Raw genomic sequence first — 19328 nt, forward strand, 5'->3', positions numbered from 1 at the left:
GGCCAACATTATTTTGTGCAAATCTACTGGCATTTGAGAGACAACAGGAACATTTTATATGACCAACCTTCAAGCTGTTTTTGAACTCGCCTGAGCTCCTTCAGGATAGAACTGATTTCCTAGAAACAAAAGCATCAGAAAGAAAATTAAGCAACAAAGTATTCAACTGACACAGGAATTTAGTCTTACTGCTTCTGCCTTATCTGATCAAGAAGATTCAAAGTCAGGCCCAACCTTGGTCATTTAACAGAAAAGCTGCATTGAGGGGCATTTGGTCAGTGCACAGGGAGCCTGCTCTGCATCGTGTCACCAAGTGCTACTATACTACACACCCCATTCACAGCCACAGTGGCTTTTAGATATGAAATGCTACACTGTGCAAAGACTCCTCCTTACTATGAAATACACTAAGATATTTATAAACTCAACTCCTAGACCAGACAGAATATTTGACCACATTTGTACTGCTGCAGCACCAAGCTACAAAGGTCTAGCACGAGGTTGTTTAGCATTAATCATATTCACTGGGTCCACTACTGCACTTAAATCCTTACTGACAATCCCCCTTCAAGGACAATGAAAGGTCATGAGAGCACAAGCACCATCTTGAGGCTGAATCACCTGAGCGAATGCATCCTGAGGTGGATTTTTACTGCCCTAATATCAAACATTTACAGGTGAAAAAAACAAACAGGTGTTTCCTCATGAGAAAGCTGAACTGAAGCTGTGGCAACCACATGGTAGGTGACCCTTTGGTAAATGTTTAAATGAGGCCTAATGACCCTGAACTTCAACATCTGTTAAGAGACCCAGTCTCTGAAAATCATTTGCAAAGGAACTGGGAAAGAGTTTGGTGAAACAAAACCACAGAAGGAACTCACTTTGTCACACTTCAAACAGTAATGAAATCCAGCAGTTCAACACATGAAAATGGACCAGAAATTTCAGAAATGGATTTGAGAAGGCTCAGAGATTGTTAGTTTGGTTTGTTACAAAGCTTTCATGGATCAAGTCTTTAGTATTTCACTTGTTTGCATGGACTTACTTTGTTTGATGTCTTCAGAATTGGCACTTCATTTTCTGAATTGATTTTGGCCTCCATTTCCTCCCAGGTCCTTTCTGAATTTTGAAACAGAATCCTGTAACACAAAAAGTAGAACAGATCTTAAAACTGCCATCAAAAACTGCTTGTTTAAAAGACTTAATTATCACAAGATGTGGCAACAAAAGAGATTAGTGGATTAGCAGCTGGACAAAGCTCCTTTCAGCTGATTTAGGAACAATCCAAAGTCCTTCTCTCTGATGTCTCTAGAGCAACAACAAACTTTGAAAATATTTCACAAGCTTGGTTACATATTGCATACTTACGAGAGCCTTGGTACAGAAAAGGAAAGAAGAAACAATTCACCAGTTTTCTGCTCTATCTCCTGCATAGGCAGCATTTCAAAGTCAAGGCATTATAAGTCCAGCATTAAAATTCCAAAGGCCAAAGATATGAGGAAAAGTGATAGCAAATAATCATATTACCTCTGGGTGGCTATACACACACAATTTCCTACATGGAGATTCCCTGCATCCTAATTACAGAACCTTCCAAGACAACAGTACAGTATCTTCCACAAGCAGCAAGTCAACAAATTCACCAGCAAGTCAATGTTTCAGGCCAGGGACGAGAAGTTACTTACTTCATTTTTTCAGCAAGGTTTTCTGTATTTTCACGGATTGTATGTGATAACTGGGACACTGGGTTCAACATCAGATTGTCAAAGATTACCTAAAATATGAGGACAGATTGGAAAACTTTTAGCAAAAGCAGTATATTACAAAATGGGAATTTTTTGTACAGTAAATCATCTCCACTGAAACACCTTTATTTGTGGGGATAATACTTGAAGTTCAAGGGAGATTAAGATGACATGCAGCTTTACTGCAGCACTTAGGCAAAATGGTTAATACTAACTTGTTCAGACTTTTTTTAGAGACAGATACACAGCTGTTTGCAGTAACGTAAGCATTTAAGCATTTCTGAAAGAACAGCACTTAGGACTTTCCACACCTCACAAAAAAAAAAAAAAAAACCCCAAAAAGTCAAATCACAATGCAAGAAGCCCCACAAGCAGTCCTACTGAAACTATCTAATGTGACACATATGAGTTCAAACCACCTTCACAGCCAGGTATCCCACCACGTTACATTCTGCTTTATTAAAAGTAACAACAAAATACTATCAAACCCCAAATATTCAAGTCCTGTAGCTCAGCAGAGCCTCCAGGCTTCTGCCAGGAAAGCCCACATCAAGCTGGGGGCACTCTGAAGCTGCACCTTTTATCCAGCCTTGGCACTTCCCTACAGGAGAGGAAGGGATTGCTTCAAGCCAGTCACAGGACAGGATCGGTTCCAGTGGCCCAGCCCACGGTCCCCTGGATGTGTCTGTGTGAGTCACAACACCTGCAGACTGGATGTGCTGGAGCCAGCTCTGCCCTCCTGCCTGCACTGCCTCCCTGGAGCCTCTGCCCCAGCTCTTCCTTCCCACCACAGCGGGCAGGCAGGCAGAAAGCAAGCAAGAGCAACAGCCAGTGCTGGATCAGCAGCTTTCTCCTCCTCCCCCTGGCACCATCCCCCCACTACACCTCTCATCCCAACACCATCCCCAGCCTCAAGTGCAGGCCAGGCTTTCTCAGCCTTTACCATCACCCCAGGGATTTGCAGGTCACCCTGCACGTAACATTGGAGTGAGTGATGCTCCCAGACTGCAGGGCACAGCAAGACAGCTGTCACACATCCCCTCCTAAGCTCCAGACCTTGCCACTGCTGCTCCATGAGCAGCTCTAACCAGGATGCCAGCTGCAGAACAGTAAGGTGCCATTAAACTATCAGTGCTTCAGATTTCAAAGTTGAGATGTTTGAGCTCTTCTCTAAGATAGCAGTGAAATAGCCTAAGAAGGCTTTGACACTGAATGTGTGCTCCCAAAAACAGGTGACCAAGCCTCAGGTTTTACTAGCATGTTACACAAGAGAGGAAACTTCCAGTCACTACTGGCAAGAGGGGTGGTTCCGCTCCTCTTCTTTATTTTTAAACACTGTTTCTATACCCACACATCAGGGCTGCTGAGAAGTGTGGTGGGTTTTTTTTGGGTTTTTTTTGGTTTTTTTGTTTTTTTTTAATGAGCAGCCTCCTTTGGCAGCTTACAAACAACAAGTTCACCTACAGCAGCTTAAAGCAATGTCATATGTAAAGTAAAGAAAAAGGTGGCCTGCCTCCTCACGGTTTCTTGTCCTTGTTTTTCTTGAGGGATCCTCTTCTCTATTATCGTTCATATTTTGGTCAAAATCCTTCAGTTCCACTGATCCTGGAGGCACTTTCTGGTAGTTCAGACTTGCTTCTGGAATGTGCTGCACCAACTTGGAAATAATGAGTAATGAGTCATTAAAAATTAGTAGGGAAAGCAGGCACTCACTGCAGGTATTGCAGATTTTCAGGCAAGCCCGAGAGGAACCCTGATTCATTTAAGTCTTGTTCAGACAGGTATAAGCTCATAAGCAAATTACTAGACCACAATCCTGCAAGTGCCTACTCACTGGAGTCATACCACAAAACTCTGTGGGGCTATTCTACTTTAAAATTTTGAGTCTTGAGCATGTATGGACAAGCACATCTTTGTCTTTTCTGAATTTAGCAAAAACTCAAAAGGACCCTATTTTCCCATATCTTATGTCTTAATATATCAATGCAACATTAAAGACACACTCAAATTAATCAGAAACCATTTAGTAACACATGAAAGAGATGAAAAAGCAATACAAAACCACTAAAAAAACAAATAATTAACTGGAAGAACAGAAATGACAAGACAGTTACTCCTGTTGGGTTTACTGACAAAAACTTTAAAAGAAGGGGAAGAAAATAACAGTGACAAGACAGAGATACAAAAATAATGGGATGGAAAGTGCACCTGAGATGGATATGCCAGCCGAAAAGATCTACGAGCAATCTGTGTTAAAACAGAAACAAAGAGATCAATGCTAGTGAATGACTGTGACAGCAAGTATCAAAGAGAACACAGGGTTTGGGGTTATTTGGGGTTGACATTCCCAAAAGCACATTCCTGAGGATCAGCACTTGGTGCCCACCCCCCATCATGCACTGAAGCCCATGGAGATCCTGGTCACCAGCCAGTTCTGCTGAGGTGGCCTCGGGCAGCTCCCCAGTTAATCCAAACCAGACTGTACTGAGTGAAATCCAGAGCACTCTGGGAAAGGGCTGAACACCCAGCCCAAGAGGCTCTTTGGATGGCAAAGCACACAGCTCCTTGTGAGGAAACCGTGTGCCATCCAAGGTCCAGGCTCCCCACCCTATGCAGCAGCACTTGGGTTATACACAGGCAGCAGGTGAGATATTATGGCGCAGGGCCAGAACAGCCAAAATATTTAGCTAATAAGCTTCCTTTCATCAAGTGTAGAAACAGTAAGTTAGGCTGATTGCAGCAGTAAAAGTGTCAGAAGGGAATGAGATATTCCTGCAGTGAGCAGGTCTCAGCACAAAGAGCTGAAATCAAGGTAAGGACAGCACCTGCTCCACCATCCAGGAGATTCTGCACATGACCTGTTCTGTTCTCACATTTTCTGTTCCGTCACACCCGTAAGCATTTCCTCTTGTCGTGCCAACACTCATACTGAGGTCATTACACAACAACTTAACAAACTAATCAGGCTCTTTGGTTTTTCTTCCATCATTATCAACTTTTTTTAAAAAGATCTGCCAAAAGAATTTTATGCAGGTCTAAAATTTGCAGAAGTAGCCAGTGATTTGGGATGATCTAACCTGATTGTGTTTGCAGCATTTGAGGTTTAAGTTTGATGCCTGAGCTCTGCAGAAAGCTGGGTCCTGCAAAACCTACACACCCACAAAGCAAGGCATCTCAAACAACCTAAGGCTTTGGTAAACAGGAATCATTAAGGTTTCACCCTTGCTGAACTCTTTTGTTCTGGGTTTTTTTGGGGTTTTTTGTGGGGTTTTTTTGCTGGTTTTTTTTTTTTTTTTTTAATTTGCTTAATTTGTAGCAGTACTCTTCTGTATGCCAAGAATCTATCTTATCATAAACTGTACAGCTGAGGCTAGAAAAACAAAACCACCCCAAACATACACTGGGGAAATGGAAAGTCTCCCTGGCACACATCCAAGCCAGCACTGAACCTGAAAGGACAGAACATGAAGAATAAGGTTTAAATCTAAGGCTCCACCTTAACTTAAAAGAGGATACTTCTCATTTAAACTTTGACCAAGCTTCTTAATAAAAGTAATTAAAAAGCCGTTCATTTGAGGCCAAGAAATGCCAACCACATACTGGTCCCAAATGACGTTTCTGGTACAGCATTAAACACTCGAAAGTGATTCCAGTATCAGTACTTCTTTTTCCTGCATTTCCCCCCACTTTTTTGGAATAGATATAAATATTTAGTACTAGAATGCAGAATGGCATACAACACTGCATAAGCCATTGCAGCGTAAGAGACAGCCACATAGAGAAAACTTTTCTTAGTCACATCATCACTTCTATCAGGTATTTCAATATATTACTATTATAACCATGGTAGCTATTTCTCATCACTGTGTCCTTTCCTAGAATATTTAATATAGAGTTGCTTGATAAACACTCACAAAATTCACAGTGCTTAGCATCACACACACTGATCTTCAGACATTTCCCAGTAGCTTCTCTGCATCAAGCCAAAATTATTAATTCAGCACAATTTCAACAACACTTAGACTGTGGGAAGCAGGGGTGGCAGTGCACTGATGATGAATCTGGTCCAGTGCCAAAGATGATGTGTGTTTATTAAACTCACACCAGTTTATATTGTTGGCATTCATAACAAGACCCCCAAGCTGCACTGTTTAGAATCCCAAGCTATTCAGGATCTGCTCCACGTCTCAGCACTGCCAGCAGAAAGCCCTGCTGATGGAACCTGTTCCTGGCTATCGATCACGTAAGGCAGCAACACTGATGCATTGTGGCATTTTGGGTGTATTCAAATGGCCTGCCAGATGCTGGCCCTGCTGAAATCATGCTGATATCCACTCCTGTTCAGAGGAAGCCTCGTTAGAAGCCTTTAGAGTGCTCTCAGCCACTACCTGAACACACCAAAGGTTATGGTTCCTGATCTGTCTTCATGGGCTTCGTCCTTCACACCACTGAAAGATCTCAAGAACTGCTCTAGCAGTGGGCACTGCCAGGAGTATTCCCTACAGTGTGACAGTCCTGAATTTGCTCTCCTGACTGTTGTGAGGGACTGACTGGCATGTCCCACACAGCAGCACTGCAAAGCCACAGAGAAGCCCTCATCCAGGTCTGAGCAATCCTGGGTTTGTGATTCTGCTATTCATCACCACACTTTGAAGCCTGTCATTTTGCACAGAGCAGAAACACTAGAGAAACTAGAAACACACTTTTGCAGGTGTCTTCCTCTAGCAGCTGGGAATATCCCTCTGTATGAGCTGAGTTACGGTTGAACCCTTCAGTGGCACTCCACAAAAAAAAAGCAGGGATGCTGCTCTTCTTCCCCTGTAAGCAAGTGGGAGCCCAGTAAAATGTTTCATTTGCAAGTCAGAAGTACAGTAGGCATGTCACCTTTACTGCTTGAAAAGAATAACACAAAAGGCAGCTTGGCAGGTGTGGCACTTGCAAGGAAACAAAGCAATAAAACATTTTATCTCAGAGTCTGCAGTTATTGTGAAACATTTGTGCACTTTGGCTCCAAAAGGCCCCAGGACAAACCCCTCCCTGAGCAGGCAGCAGCTGATCTCAGTTTAGCACAACCACAGCCACACTCGCCAGATCTTCTGGGTATCACCCTAAACTTCTGCTGTGCACCTCTAGTGCTGATCACAGCAGGATCATGGGACCCCCAAGGACTCTCTTGGCAGAGTAACAGGTTTGGTCTCAGCTTTGAACCCTGCCTAGGATGGGTCTGCAATTCTCACAACAGTCAAAGACAACAGGGGGCCAGAGGAACCATCTGAGCAGCAGAGACCTGTGTATTTTTTAAGCCCATGCTGGTGGTATACAGGAGGGAATTTGGATTTAAACAGTAGCAAAGGCAATTTTTCTTCAGCAGCTGAAGCCTCCTGGTGACCTTGCAGCCAAATTTGAGCTGAGCTGGTCCCTGCGCTGCGGCACCAGTGAGGCAAATTAAGAAACTGCCTCTCTCCTTCCCAGCCTAGTGCAGACAAACTGTGCTACACAGTTTGGGAGGAAGCCACAGCTTCACTGAAGGGCTGGGTGACAGCACTTCCCAAGCTACCTGCCTGCCTCCCTGCCCAGCTCTCAGAGTCCTTGCCCTCCTCCATCAATACTCAGATGAAGGGAAAGGATTCAAGCAACACCTGCACAGCATTTCAACAGTTCTGGCAGAAAGGACACAGCAGAAGTACAAAACACAGTTGACACAGAGAATGCAGCCAGCACACACGGTCAGTGCCTTGTGCGAAACAAAGAGGAAGGCTCTGGCTCCCTGGCACAGCAGCACAACACATCCCCTCCATCCTGTTCCTCAGATGCAAATTTCAGGGACCAGTGTCCAAACAGAAGCCTTGAGAGCCTTAGGAAATTATATGATTCCTGCAAGGCTGGCTGCGGCAGAGAGGACAAAATAAAGAGCACCCTAAATAGGCTGCAGTTGGTCTTTCTGGTGGTGCTTTTTAGGAGAACAAGGAATGAAGGATTTTCAGTGCTACAGCAACTGGGGATGCTACCCTGGTCTCCCACGCCAATCATGCCCCAGGCACTTACTAGCACCGAGGGGCAGAGACCTCTGTGATTCCAGACCTTACCTCTTCTCTCGCGGATATGGTGGAAGCCGGAGTGTTGGGCACAGAGCTGAGGCAGGGGCTTGGTCCCGTCCCCGAGGAACTCTGTGAGTCCCCATCTCCAGCAACATCGTGAATCTCTCGAGCAAGGATGGCCACATCCTTCACCAAGGTTTGGCTGAGCCTAAAGCACAGGCAACAAAGCAGAACCATTAGGACACAGAATACCAACATGCCTCACATTCATAAAATATAAAAAGAGGACCCACAAAAGGTTTGTGGGAACTATAACCTCTGCAGAAGCTAGGGCAAGCAGGGTTTTTTGGGCTGCCTTGGCAAGGTGCTGAGGAATGCTCTGGCTGCATAAAAAATAAATCCCCTTCCTGCCTGAATCCAGCTTCAAAGTGAAGAATTGATATAAAGCAAATTCTAGTAACTACACACTGCCAGAAAGTAGAGACAATCCATAAAGAAATTTTATGTTATTGCTCCCCCACCCATTCACTCTACTTCTTTCTCTTGTTTGTTTGTTTTCTTAATACAGTACAGTTAATTTTCCTTCCTGAGTCTTGTTTTCCATTAAAAAGTACATACAGGGAAAAAATTTTTACTTAAAGAAAAAACTTCAATTTCTCTTGCATTTTCCTTGTGGTCTGTAGACTGAAAAATCACAATATGCCTGCACATTCTCCAGAAGAACTGAGGGATTATGAGGATAAGCATAGCATACATTAGAGGGATCTGGTTTTCAGAAACCAAGTCTTGAAACTTCAAGCCCCTTGACAGGTGTCCAGTTAACACTCAGTGTTGGCAGGACCTTGCTCTATCTGCTCTAGAGCTCAAAAACAGCTCCTAAGTCTCTGGATTGTTGGTAGTAGAGCTTTAAAAAAAACCCTTCAGACCAGAAGTAGCTGTTGTGGTAATTTTAAAGGAAAACTTCCATGAGGAAAAAAAAAAATCTTACAGCTAGTCAGATTCATTTGAAACAACTGTCTTCTTTTAATGAAAAAAAACAAAACAACCAACCAAAGAAAAAACCCCAAAACACATCACCCAACAACAAAACCCCACGTTATTATGGAATATTACAAGTTGGAAGGCACCCACAAGGAAAACAAGCAATGCGATAAAACTGTCAGTTCATCAAAACATTTCCTTGGAAAGAAAATGCACAGTTGAACTAATAAAATACAGGCGGAGCTGCCTGCATAAGGTAACCCCTTTCTGTGCTGGTTTGGATAGAGCTGTCACCAAACACTTGCATTATGTGACTCAGTACTGTAAACAAGTGGCATTTTCCCTTTTAACTCTCCCTGACTCCTCTAAACCCCTCCCAGTTAATTCGGGAGCAGCAAGGGAAATCAGAACTGCAATTACCAGGCAGACTCTGTGACAGAGCGCTGCACGGTGCAGCGCCAGACGAGCCTGACGCAAGCCTTTATTTATAGCTGCTGAGAGCCGGAGCGCTCCCCGGTGCTGGGAATGCTGCTGGGAGGGAAGCCGGCATCTCACACACACACACTTCGTGCAGCACAGGTGGAGCAGCCTGGTTTGAAGGCTGACACACTTTCTAGCAGCTTGACAGCAACCTTTAGCAAGAAAAGCCCTTTTGAGGTGAGGATGGCAGCGGAGACGGCAATGTGGCCAAAAGCAGACACAAGGCAGCTTCCTCAGGCAAAAGTATTTCAAGTATGGCCAGTACAATGGAAGACCAGTATTTCTGGAAAGTTGGCATAACACAGTTGCATATTAGAGATGACAAACCTCAAATGCCACTGTTTAAAAAAAGAATCTATTTGCTTTATTGCTGAGGTCCTCCAGGCAACCATCAGACCACCAGTACACAGCAAGTACCGTATCCAGGGACATCAAGCTAAGCAATGATTCATTTATATACAAGGTCTAGACAGGTTCAGATTCAGTTGTGCCAAAGAGGTTTCTGCCCTGCAGCTATTCCTTACCGCTCCCTCACCAGCTTCAGGCAAAGCAGCTTCCACAGTTTACATATTCAGTCTTTGTTAATCTATTTGACTTCCTCTGCAGAGAATTAGGAGAGTTCACACCAACCACACCATACACACACACATACACTGTGACTTCCACCAGAGAGCAGAGTTATGCAGGTATAAACAATTAGACTTCCCACAGCTTGAGCAAGAAACAAACCAACAGAAGACACCCTGCACCGTGGCCTTTTGTAGATACAAGGTACAACCAGCACATCCAGGCTGTAAAGGTTCATGAAAACCTTCCAAGTCCATGTTCATATATAAAGGAGATGTGGGCACACAAACAACAGGAGAGAGCCTCTCCTTCTACCCCCACACCTGGGTTTGATTTGAACCCCAAGGAGAAAACAACTCATTTTCAACTCGTGGGTTAAGAGATAAAGCCCCACCTCACCTGGCTATTTCTGCTATCTCTGCTGTTTGCGCCATGAAGTTGTAGGGGTCAGGGTTGTCATCAAAATCTTCATCCTCATCTGTTTCTCTGCCGTTGTGCTTCTGCTTGCCCAGCCCAGAGCCACGCATCCTCGGTGTTTGTGTGGCTGTTGAAGTATGGGAGCGTTTGTGTTTAGGGGAGCTGTGATTTGAGCCATATTCCTCCTCCGAAGTAGAAGTGTAATCTGAACCCTGTGGTCTCCGCCTTGATGCTTATAAAAAATGAATTGGTTTCAGATCGAGGACAGTAGTCAAGAGTAACTACAAAAGGCTGAAAGGTAACACAAAACTAGCCCAAGAGCACAAGGAAAGGAGAGTTTCTGTGCAGATCTTAAGTTAAAACACCACATTCTCTGAGTTTATTTCAAAGTTGAGCCCCTCTATGGCTCCCATTCACTGTACAAATTTGGAGTGGAAAATTCCAATGGAAAATCATAATGACTGGGTTAACGCCTCCACTCTAGTAAATTACTACCACGGACTCAGCTTTCCATGCACAGAAGCTCTGTGTATAAGTAGCACACATTTCAGACTCCTCATAGTCCCACAGAAGTCCTTTTCTAAAGAGAGCCCAATTTTCAAGCCTGCAGATACCTTTCTAATTAGCTTCAAGTACAAGCAGAAGGAGAGGTTTTTGAGTGAAGAGCAGACTGTGGTGCTTGGTGTTATTTGCAAGAGTACACACCCGGTGTTCACCTCCTGCCTCACAATTCACCATTAATGACACTCTACAAGAAAGTGTTCACAGTCAGGACTGGCTGCAAGCCCTGGAGCCAAGTGGAAGCTGCTCACTTATCCCAACTTGTTCTGCAGACCTGCAGACACCCAGGTCTTCCTTGCATGGGAAATGTCAAGGTGTCCTTGTTTGAAAACTGGGCTCCCAATGTTTGCTCCCTCACTATACTCCCTACAGGTACTGCTTCATTCCCTTCTGTCTGCCCCTGGAGAATGAAGACACACCAAACAGAACCAGACGAGTTTTTTAGAATTACAACACTAAAAAACTTCACTGTGTTACCAAGACAATCCTAACACTGAAACACTACCTCTGAATTAAGTCAGCATCATACACCATACAAACAAAACCAACTAATCTGGCTTGTAAGATGCAGGTAGAAATTATAGATAATTACTGTATAGTGCAAGAAGAATTCCTAGACATTGCTATCTCACCCATAGCTACAACAATGCCTTGCCTTGGGATTTATATATATATATATATAAATATATAAATATATATATATATATATATATATATATATATAAATAAAAATAAATTTGCTCATATTCAATTCATAGAGTTGCATCTCTTTTTTTTAATGCAGTTTTAGAATCAAGAGGTCACCCTGTCACTGAACAGCAATTTTAAAATGATGAGACTCATTTTCCATCTCTGTGCGCCAAGGGAAATCAGCATCAGCTCCCTCAGTATCATTTAAATTACCCTGAGTTAACAAATTGTGTACACAGAGGAGCATGGGAGATAGGCCTTTAGCTTTCAGAACTGGTAACTTGGATTATTCTGATGTTATCTGTGACTTTCACAGAAAGCTACTTCATATGGCCCAACAATATACCAGCACTTCTTGTCTCATGGGCAGACAGTTCATGCTGTTCCTCCACTAGCATGATTAACTTTCTCCCACTGGGAGAGTTGGGAGCTCCTGTGGTTAGCTAAACACTAAGAACTCCTGGAATAAATCAGCCACATCTGCCTCCTTATCCCCTAGGCCTGACATTCAAAGCTTTCAAGGGTTGTTGGTATCATGCTAAAAAAGTCTTGATGGCACAGTGCACTAGTCCAGTTTAACGTGTCACTCTTGTTGCAGAAAGGGAGTTCTAGCTGCTGATTTGCTATGGCTATAACAGCATTAGTACAAGAGCATGGATCACACGACAAGCAAGCATGATGAAGCTCAAAATACACCAGCATGTACTTAGAGCTTGCACAAGGATCAATTCCTATCAAGGAATTACAAGGTTAGTATTTTAAGAGTGACTAATTCAGAGGAAGGATTAGCATCACCTGCTGCAACTATGGACAAGGAAAGGTGTTAGCATGCTGCTACAGAGGTGTGGAAATCAAAAACCAATTCATTTAAATAAAGAACTGGCCAACACTTATCATTTTTCTCTGAATGATTTGAAGCCTGTGGTCCAAAGGCAGAGGGAGTGCAAAGAGCACCTGCTGTTTGGAAAACTCTGACCACATTATCTTGCTTTAAATTTGTTTATCAGCATTAACAAGAAGTTAATAATAGCATCATCTCAAAAAAGGCAAGAGAAGAGACTGTACATACACTTTTAGCTTAATCACATTCAGATTTACATGCATATAAAAGTGTGTAAGAAAAAAAAAATCACTGAAATTAAAGGTGAAGCTGAATGTACCAAAACAATCCAAATCAAAACAAGCAGCAAATGACATTTTTAGCATGCAATAAAAATGAATACTGCAAGATGGATAAATACTCAGCTGTATGAAAATATATTAAAGGACACATCCAGAACTCCAAGAACCCTTACAAAATCATGAAACTGTTGAAAATAGCATTCCTCTCAACAGGACTGAGAAACCCAGCCAAAGATGTTCTTCCTTTCCCTTTGGCTACCAATCATTCCTAAAATCCTAAGCAAACACATCTGCTTTGCCACATCTGTAGAAGGTCAAGAACTACAGGCACAGACCTGAACTTAGACCAAAGGTTTCAGGAACAATCTCCCATTACCAATTACCATCCTAAAGTTCTCATCTGAATTGTCCCCACCTCTTAATTGAAAGCTGATTTCAATGTGACAAATGCTGGTATTTCAAGGGTCTGCTGAGTGCTCAACTACAGGACGATGTAGTCCCCACACCTCTGCCTCATGGGAACCACAACTGTGAACCTGCCTTAACTGTGGCAAAAGTCACTGAATATATACAGAAGTGTCAATTTCTTGGGGTAATCAGTGTTCAGTGTCTAGCTCTGGATTTATATTTTCAGGAACAACAAGGGAACAGCTTTCACAACACAGGGACATATATTGCTTGTTCTCCAGTTTCAGATGCCTTCAAACCTGCCACCTTGGATATCAGCTGTCACCAACATCATTATAAACGCTTTGGGAGAAAACCTTGAATCTTACAAGTTAAACTGATCAGAATTTTTTGTAGCAGTAGAAAGGCATTAAATTCCATCTTTTTTTAAAAAAAGTACTGTCAAATGGCAACTGGTTGTTCAAAAATAAACCACTGGAGAAAAAAAAAAAGTAGCTATTTGTAGTATCTTCACAGACATAACCACAATACCATCTCACTGAGTATTAGAGTGCTCTGCTGTCTCCAAATCCACACGAAATCTCAACATCTGTGCTGCTTATTAATGCAGACTTTTGTAGTCGCCAAGGCAGCACCTCTACTACTGTAATACTAATCCTTGGCAACCATGTGCTGCCTGTAAGTCAGAAACATAATTGGGGAAGAGGGGAGAAGAGGGGAGAAACATAAAGCAGGACCACTTACAGGATGATGAGGAGGAATACTTGACACTGCTTGAACGAGTCCTGCTGAAAGGCTGCTTGGCAGAGGCAGCAGCTGCTGTTTTCCTGGCTGCAGCTCTCACCTCCGAAACGCCCATCTTCCGATAGGACTCAGCGCTGCGGCCCGAAAACCCCGTCCTCGACTGCGCCGTCTCCGAGTCACTGGGCACTGTAAATGACCCTGCCCGTTTCCTGGGCATGGCCAGGATGTCCAGCCGGGAGAGCTTCTTCGTCTCCGTGGGCTGCTTGGTGCCCTGAGCAGTGGCATCCGAGTTGGAGGCTGTTTTGTCACCATCTACGCATTCATTGTCCGAAGCATCTCCCAGCCGGGCACGGCGCAGCTTTGAGGCCCTTGTGGGCCGTGGGGTGGATAAACTGTTGGACCGGGTGAGAACCTGCTGGATTTTCTGTACATTTGAGGTCGTTTTGCTCTGATCCTCCCTGGTGGCCTGAGTGAAAGGTTTCCTCCTGGGAACAGGTCGGGTTACCGAGTGCTCGTGGTCAGACACAACCGCATCTGGGACTGGCAGGTAGGGTGAGTTTGAACTTCTCTCATCATCTGTGAAGTCAAGTGACCCTCGAGTCCCAGCGCTCCGCTTCATCTGGAAGCGTTTGGCGGCCTCTGCTCGGTTGGGTGCCTCTGGTGCTTGTGTTTTCCGCTTCTCCGTCAGCCTGTCCCGAGCGCTGGGCTGCCCACATTGGTCCTGGATGGATGGCGTGGAGGAAGATTTCTCCTTCTGCAAGCTCACAACTGCTTTGCGTTTCGGGGCACTTGCTGGGACGTTTTTGCCACTCACCAAGCTGACTGTGCTGGCCGTGTCTACATCTGAGTCCCCTGACAAGGAGTCCTCCAGCTGACCACCAGTTTCCGACGGCTCCAGCTGTTGGCTTTGACCAAGCAATTTGGCTTCCAGCGCTGCCAAGGCAGTTTCAGTGTCCTTAAGCAGAAGATGAGTGTCCTGACTAAAGTCCATACGAGTTGACCGAACAGCCTCTAAATCTTTAAGCAGAGGGTGACTTGAAATATGTGGGAGCTTATTCTGAGGAACACCACTGCTTGATTTATCTTTGGTAAAACTTTCTTGTCTAACAAAAGATGCTGTTTCCTTTCCTGACATGTTTTCTTGATCTTGAGGAAGACTCTGATGAAGGGAAATGACAACTTTTCCAGCCGTGTTTATATAAGCACTAACATCTTTGACCGGTGCCTTTCCAGAAACTGGTGTGCCAGCACACTTGAAGGAAAACTCTGGATCCTTGCTGTCCTTGTCTGCTCGAGTGTGGGACACACTCAGAGAGAGCTTGGAGGGAACCTCTGCATCATTGCTGTCATCACCAATGTAGAACGAAGTAGAAACTGGCTCACTCACAGCTCTCACGTGAGAGATCCGGGAGGCTCCTGGCTGCTGACTCTCTGATCTATTGTCTTCCCTCATCTGCTCTAGCACTTTGCTGTTCTCTTTGTATTTCTTGCCTTTTTCCGTGCTGAAGCCATCATCAGATCTGCTGGCATCGCTGAGGCTATCCGGATCCAGGTCTTCTTGGATGAAGAGGTGGCTGCTGGAATCGCCATAGGCTTCCATACAGTGGTCCTTCACGATGGTTCTCTTGGTAACCTCAGAGTAGGACTCCTGGCACACCAGGACTGGGGGAGTGGGGCTGTCTGATTTATCACTTGGTGGGAGTTGGGGAAGAAGGCGCCTTGTTCTCGAGGGTACAGAGTTTTCTGGCTCCCCAGATTTTGGGGGTACCCCACTTTCTGAAGAAAGTTAAGAGGAAAAGAATCAATTACTGTAAAACTGTGCCAATTATTTATTTATTTGTTTAGGAAGAGCTTGATCTGCAAAATGCAAGTCCACACAAGCACTTATAAGATGTGCTTAGGACTAAGGTTTTATGTGAAATGAACATCAGCAGGGCCTGGTTGGTCCCTGCTCCCTTGGGTTTATCAATACAGACATTAAACTTAATTACTTTGTTGAATCACACTGCTCAACACCTTCCCCTCTCATGGTAGTATGCCAGATTCATTCTCCCATAATATACCTCTCAGTACAAGCACTATGGAGTATAATGATATTGCTGGCATCTAGCATCAATCAGGCCACAGGAATGAGATGCAAAGCCATCATACATCAGTGAAGCAGTGCTTTAAGTGCCATTCTAAACAACACTGTCCATTTGACTAAACAGATTGTGTTTTTCACAGTACAAGTTCTCCTACACTCATATCCCAGAGCAAAGTCCCAGGAGAAAGACCCTGTAATAATCAAGAGGCTCTGAATTGTGTGGGCTTATCAGCAGGAACACTAACACTCCCTAGAAAGAGTGTTCCTATTTCTCCCATGCTGCTGGCCAGGCCTCCTCCATATCTGATAAGACCTCTAAACAGCAGGATAACTGGTTATTTGGCTATGGTAATATTACAAGCACTCCCGGAGTTAGGTATCCTACATGGTGTTAAAACAGTAGCAATGATCTCTGAAACAAAGTTTCCTTCTTATCTTTATTGGTTCTATCTATAGCTGTGGATGGCAAGAACATATGACAAGTAATCCCAACCAAAAAAAAAAAAAAAAAGTTGAAAACATTTGCAAAAGCCAATGAAGCGCTTCTCTCATTTTCTCACATACCAAGAGGACCACAGGGTCTAAGTTGTCTTCCAAGTTATGATGGGAATCTGATATCCTCCAACTTTCTTTCTCTCCCACCTTAGCTAGTTTTCTATGCTGATCTGCACCCTTTAAAACTGCCACTCAGCAGCAAATCCCAGAACAGCCTAAATTCTCAGCACAGCCAGACACAGGAGAAGCACACAAAAAACATTCAGGTCAGGAACTAACTCCAAGGCTATGTGCAAAGGGTTCTCATCTGGCATCATAAGGCAGTCTAAGGAATCACAGCCTGGAGCTGGTTAACACCCAAAGCCCTTACAAGCTTTCTCCTTCCCAGGTTCTCCTTAGTCATGCCAAACCTAACATTTAAAAATCTCTTGAATAACTCCAAAATGCAAACCAGAGGCTTTCTCTGTCTCCAGTCCACTGGGAACTATTCACTCTGTGCTTCCCATCTCCAACTACTGCATCTAAAACAGAAAATAAGCTACAGCCAGATGCAGAGATGCCCTTAATTTCTGCTTCTTCTATCATACTGGTTTAGATTCAGATTCAGATATCCTTGAATGGCAGTGTCAGATGGGACTTACCTGCACTTCCATCACCCTGCCCAGAGACAGATCCAGAGTCAGAGTAACTGTCCGCAAGGCTTGCCCACCTTGACACCCACTTCTGACTCCCTTGAGATGCTGCAGACATCTACAACAAGGTGGGGAAGATGAGGTCAGAAAGAGGGCTTGTACACAAAATCCTAGGCACAAAATCTCTCCTCTCGTACTTACATCATTCGGTCTGTTCAAGATGGAAATCAAGCTACACATCACATTTACATCCAGACAGAAAACCCATCTACACCTCCACCATCCCAGGAAATCCACCTGGACTGCCCGTACCTGTGCTTCAGCCTGAGACCCATTCACAGCTTTTGAGGAAAATGCCTGGAGCAAGGGTGACTTCTGACTAGTGCCATTTTCACTGATTAGATGCTGAGAACCGGAGTCATCTTTTTCACCTTTAATTATTGGTCTAAAGGTTGAAGAGATTCTGGAAAATTCAGGCGATTCAAGAACGCCAAAAACCTGAAAAGATGTTTGCATGGGAATATAAAAATGCAAGGAAACAGAAAAACATTAGCCAAAATCTGTGAAAATCTGTGAAACAGACACATACAAACTATGATCCCAAGGGGCCAGAAACACTTGCCAATGCTTCCATGCAAACCATGTAAATGATTTCATTCTGTACTCTACAGCAGCAGCTTTAAATATACATAATCATAGAATTCCACTCACACCCACATTTCCTCTCTCCTCATTATTTTAGGGGGTGTTGCCTTTAACAGCAGTAACTTTCACTGAAAAGGAGTCCCTTTTCAGCCCAGAGAAATTTAGGATGAATGTTGGGAAAGCTATTTACCAGCTCATTCATGAAGATTTAGACAGAGAAAATGGGTAAGCTCCATCCCCAGTGCCTTTCATAGACCGTAGCTGTGAGTGGGTTGAGCAAAGCAGCCCTGCACTGCCACAGGGAACTGGGACAGGATGCACCTCTGAGATGGGTGAGTTTTTTTGAGCTCATTGCACAGATTCCCCCTGAAGATAAACAGGCCTTCTATGGGGAATGACAAAGACTCATGCCTCAGAAGGGCTTGTTCCTCTCATTTGACTGCAAGAAGTTCAGAGGAAGATACCACCACAGAGGGTGTCTTGGCTGAGCAGAGATAGCCATAAAGATCTCCACTCTCACTGCTGTTGAAAAAATGGGCTTGCAACGGTGGAGGAATAAAGAACAGAAACACTTTAGAACCTAAGTAAGTCCAGAATTCATTTTCTTTCTTCCTGGACAGAAGCACTGAGGTTCAGTTATCAGCTGTTTCACAAGTGGCAGGTCTGCACTGCACGAAGTCTATGGCACAGTCAGGCCAGAAGCTGGGCAGTTTGTCTGCCAGAGTCACATGGCTGCCAAGACTACTCCCCAGAAATATTTGTATTTTTGTGGCATTTTCCCTCATATTTCCCCATCAGAACAATTAGTTATCTATTGTCAGGACTAGGACCTTGCTGTGACCTAAATACCATGCCCTGAAAGCTTCCGATCACATTTCAAACAAGATGTAAGGAACAAATTCAATCAAAAACAAAAGAGAGAAGCTAGATCCAGGCTCATAAACACTATATACAAAGCTCTAAAGCCAGGTTCAATTAAGGCTTCCTTTAAACCTTGCCATCCTCCTGACTACATTTCACTAAATCTTCATAACAACTTGCCAGTTTTGTTTTCATAATAGACCGCAGATGAGAGTTAAACCTGAAAATCAGCCAAACTTTCATTTGCCCTGCGGTTGGTTACTTGGGTGGGTTCTTCTTAAGCCTCCCTCACCTCTGGTGTTTAGCTTTTAGGCAATCACTCACTCTGCAAAATCCAAACAAGTACAGATCCATCTGGGATTGCCTCTGCCCTAGATCACACCCTTTGCTATCTCAGCCAGCTGCCGCTTGCCCTGACTGCAAGCACTGCCTTTCTAATCAGGCACAGCCAAGTAGAGAAACATCTGCCACTAAGGCTTGTAAGCACCAGCCCTTGGCATTTCCTGTGGCCTACCATGGGATGATCCATCAGTGATGGGCTACAGCTCCCATCTTCACAACAGCGGGCAGGAGGTGATGCAATGCCAAGGCAGAGGCTTAGGAGCAGTCCTAGAGAGCAGAGCTGCTCCCAGCCACAGCTGCCAGCAGGATCAGCCTGATCTTTATTCAGGTGTTGCCTTTCCTCTAAACAGATGGCAAACCCACTCTTTCCCTTTTGCTTCCAAATTCCATTTTTAAGCAAGCAGTTCTTTGCCGTGGGCATATTTTGCCTTCTTTAACTCTGCGGTTTTTTGTTTGTTTGTAATTTTGTTGTTTTGATGGGATTTTTCAAAGACAAGCATCACAGTTTGTTGGG

At 44.0% G+C, this 19328-nt stretch overlaps 1 protein-coding gene across 5 annotated transcripts in view; it reads right to left on the reverse strand.

Annotated features, from left to right (window-relative positions):
• The window catches only part of CEP170B (centrosomal protein 170B), a 58967-nt gene that overhangs the window by 4846 nt on the left and 34793 nt on the right, over positions 1 to 19328 (reverse strand). For 2 of the 5 annotated variants that reach the window (XM_068192245.1, XM_068192242.1), the window contains 10 exons: positions 17279 to 17464; positions 16976 to 17084; positions 13754 to 15529; positions 10211 to 10460; positions 7832 to 7991; positions 3954 to 3992; positions 3259 to 3402; positions 1686 to 1774; positions 1046 to 1139; positions 68 to 119 (listed from right to left, as the gene is read on the reverse strand). In XM_068192245.1, coding sequence (XP_068048346.1) covers positions 68 to 119; positions 1046 to 1139; positions 1686 to 1774; positions 3259 to 3402; positions 3954 to 3992; positions 7832 to 7991; positions 10211 to 10460; positions 13754 to 15529; positions 16976 to 17084; positions 17279 to 17464 — 2899 coding nt within the window. The remainder of the gene's footprint in view (positions 1 to 67; positions 120 to 1045; positions 1140 to 1685; positions 1775 to 3258; positions 3403 to 3953; positions 3993 to 7831; positions 7992 to 10210; positions 10461 to 13753; positions 15530 to 16975; positions 17085 to 17278; positions 17465 to 19328) is intronic. The other 3 variants (XM_068192243.1, XM_068192244.1, XM_068192241.1) reach the window with 3 other exon arrangements.

The sequence above is a fragment of the Anomalospiza imberbis genome, chromosome 6 (assembly GCF_031753505.1).
Source record: "Anomalospiza imberbis isolate Cuckoo-Finch-1a 21T00152 chromosome 6, ASM3175350v1, whole genome shotgun sequence".
Classification (NCBI taxonomy): Eukaryota; Metazoa; Chordata; class Aves; order Passeriformes; family Viduidae; genus Anomalospiza; species Anomalospiza imberbis.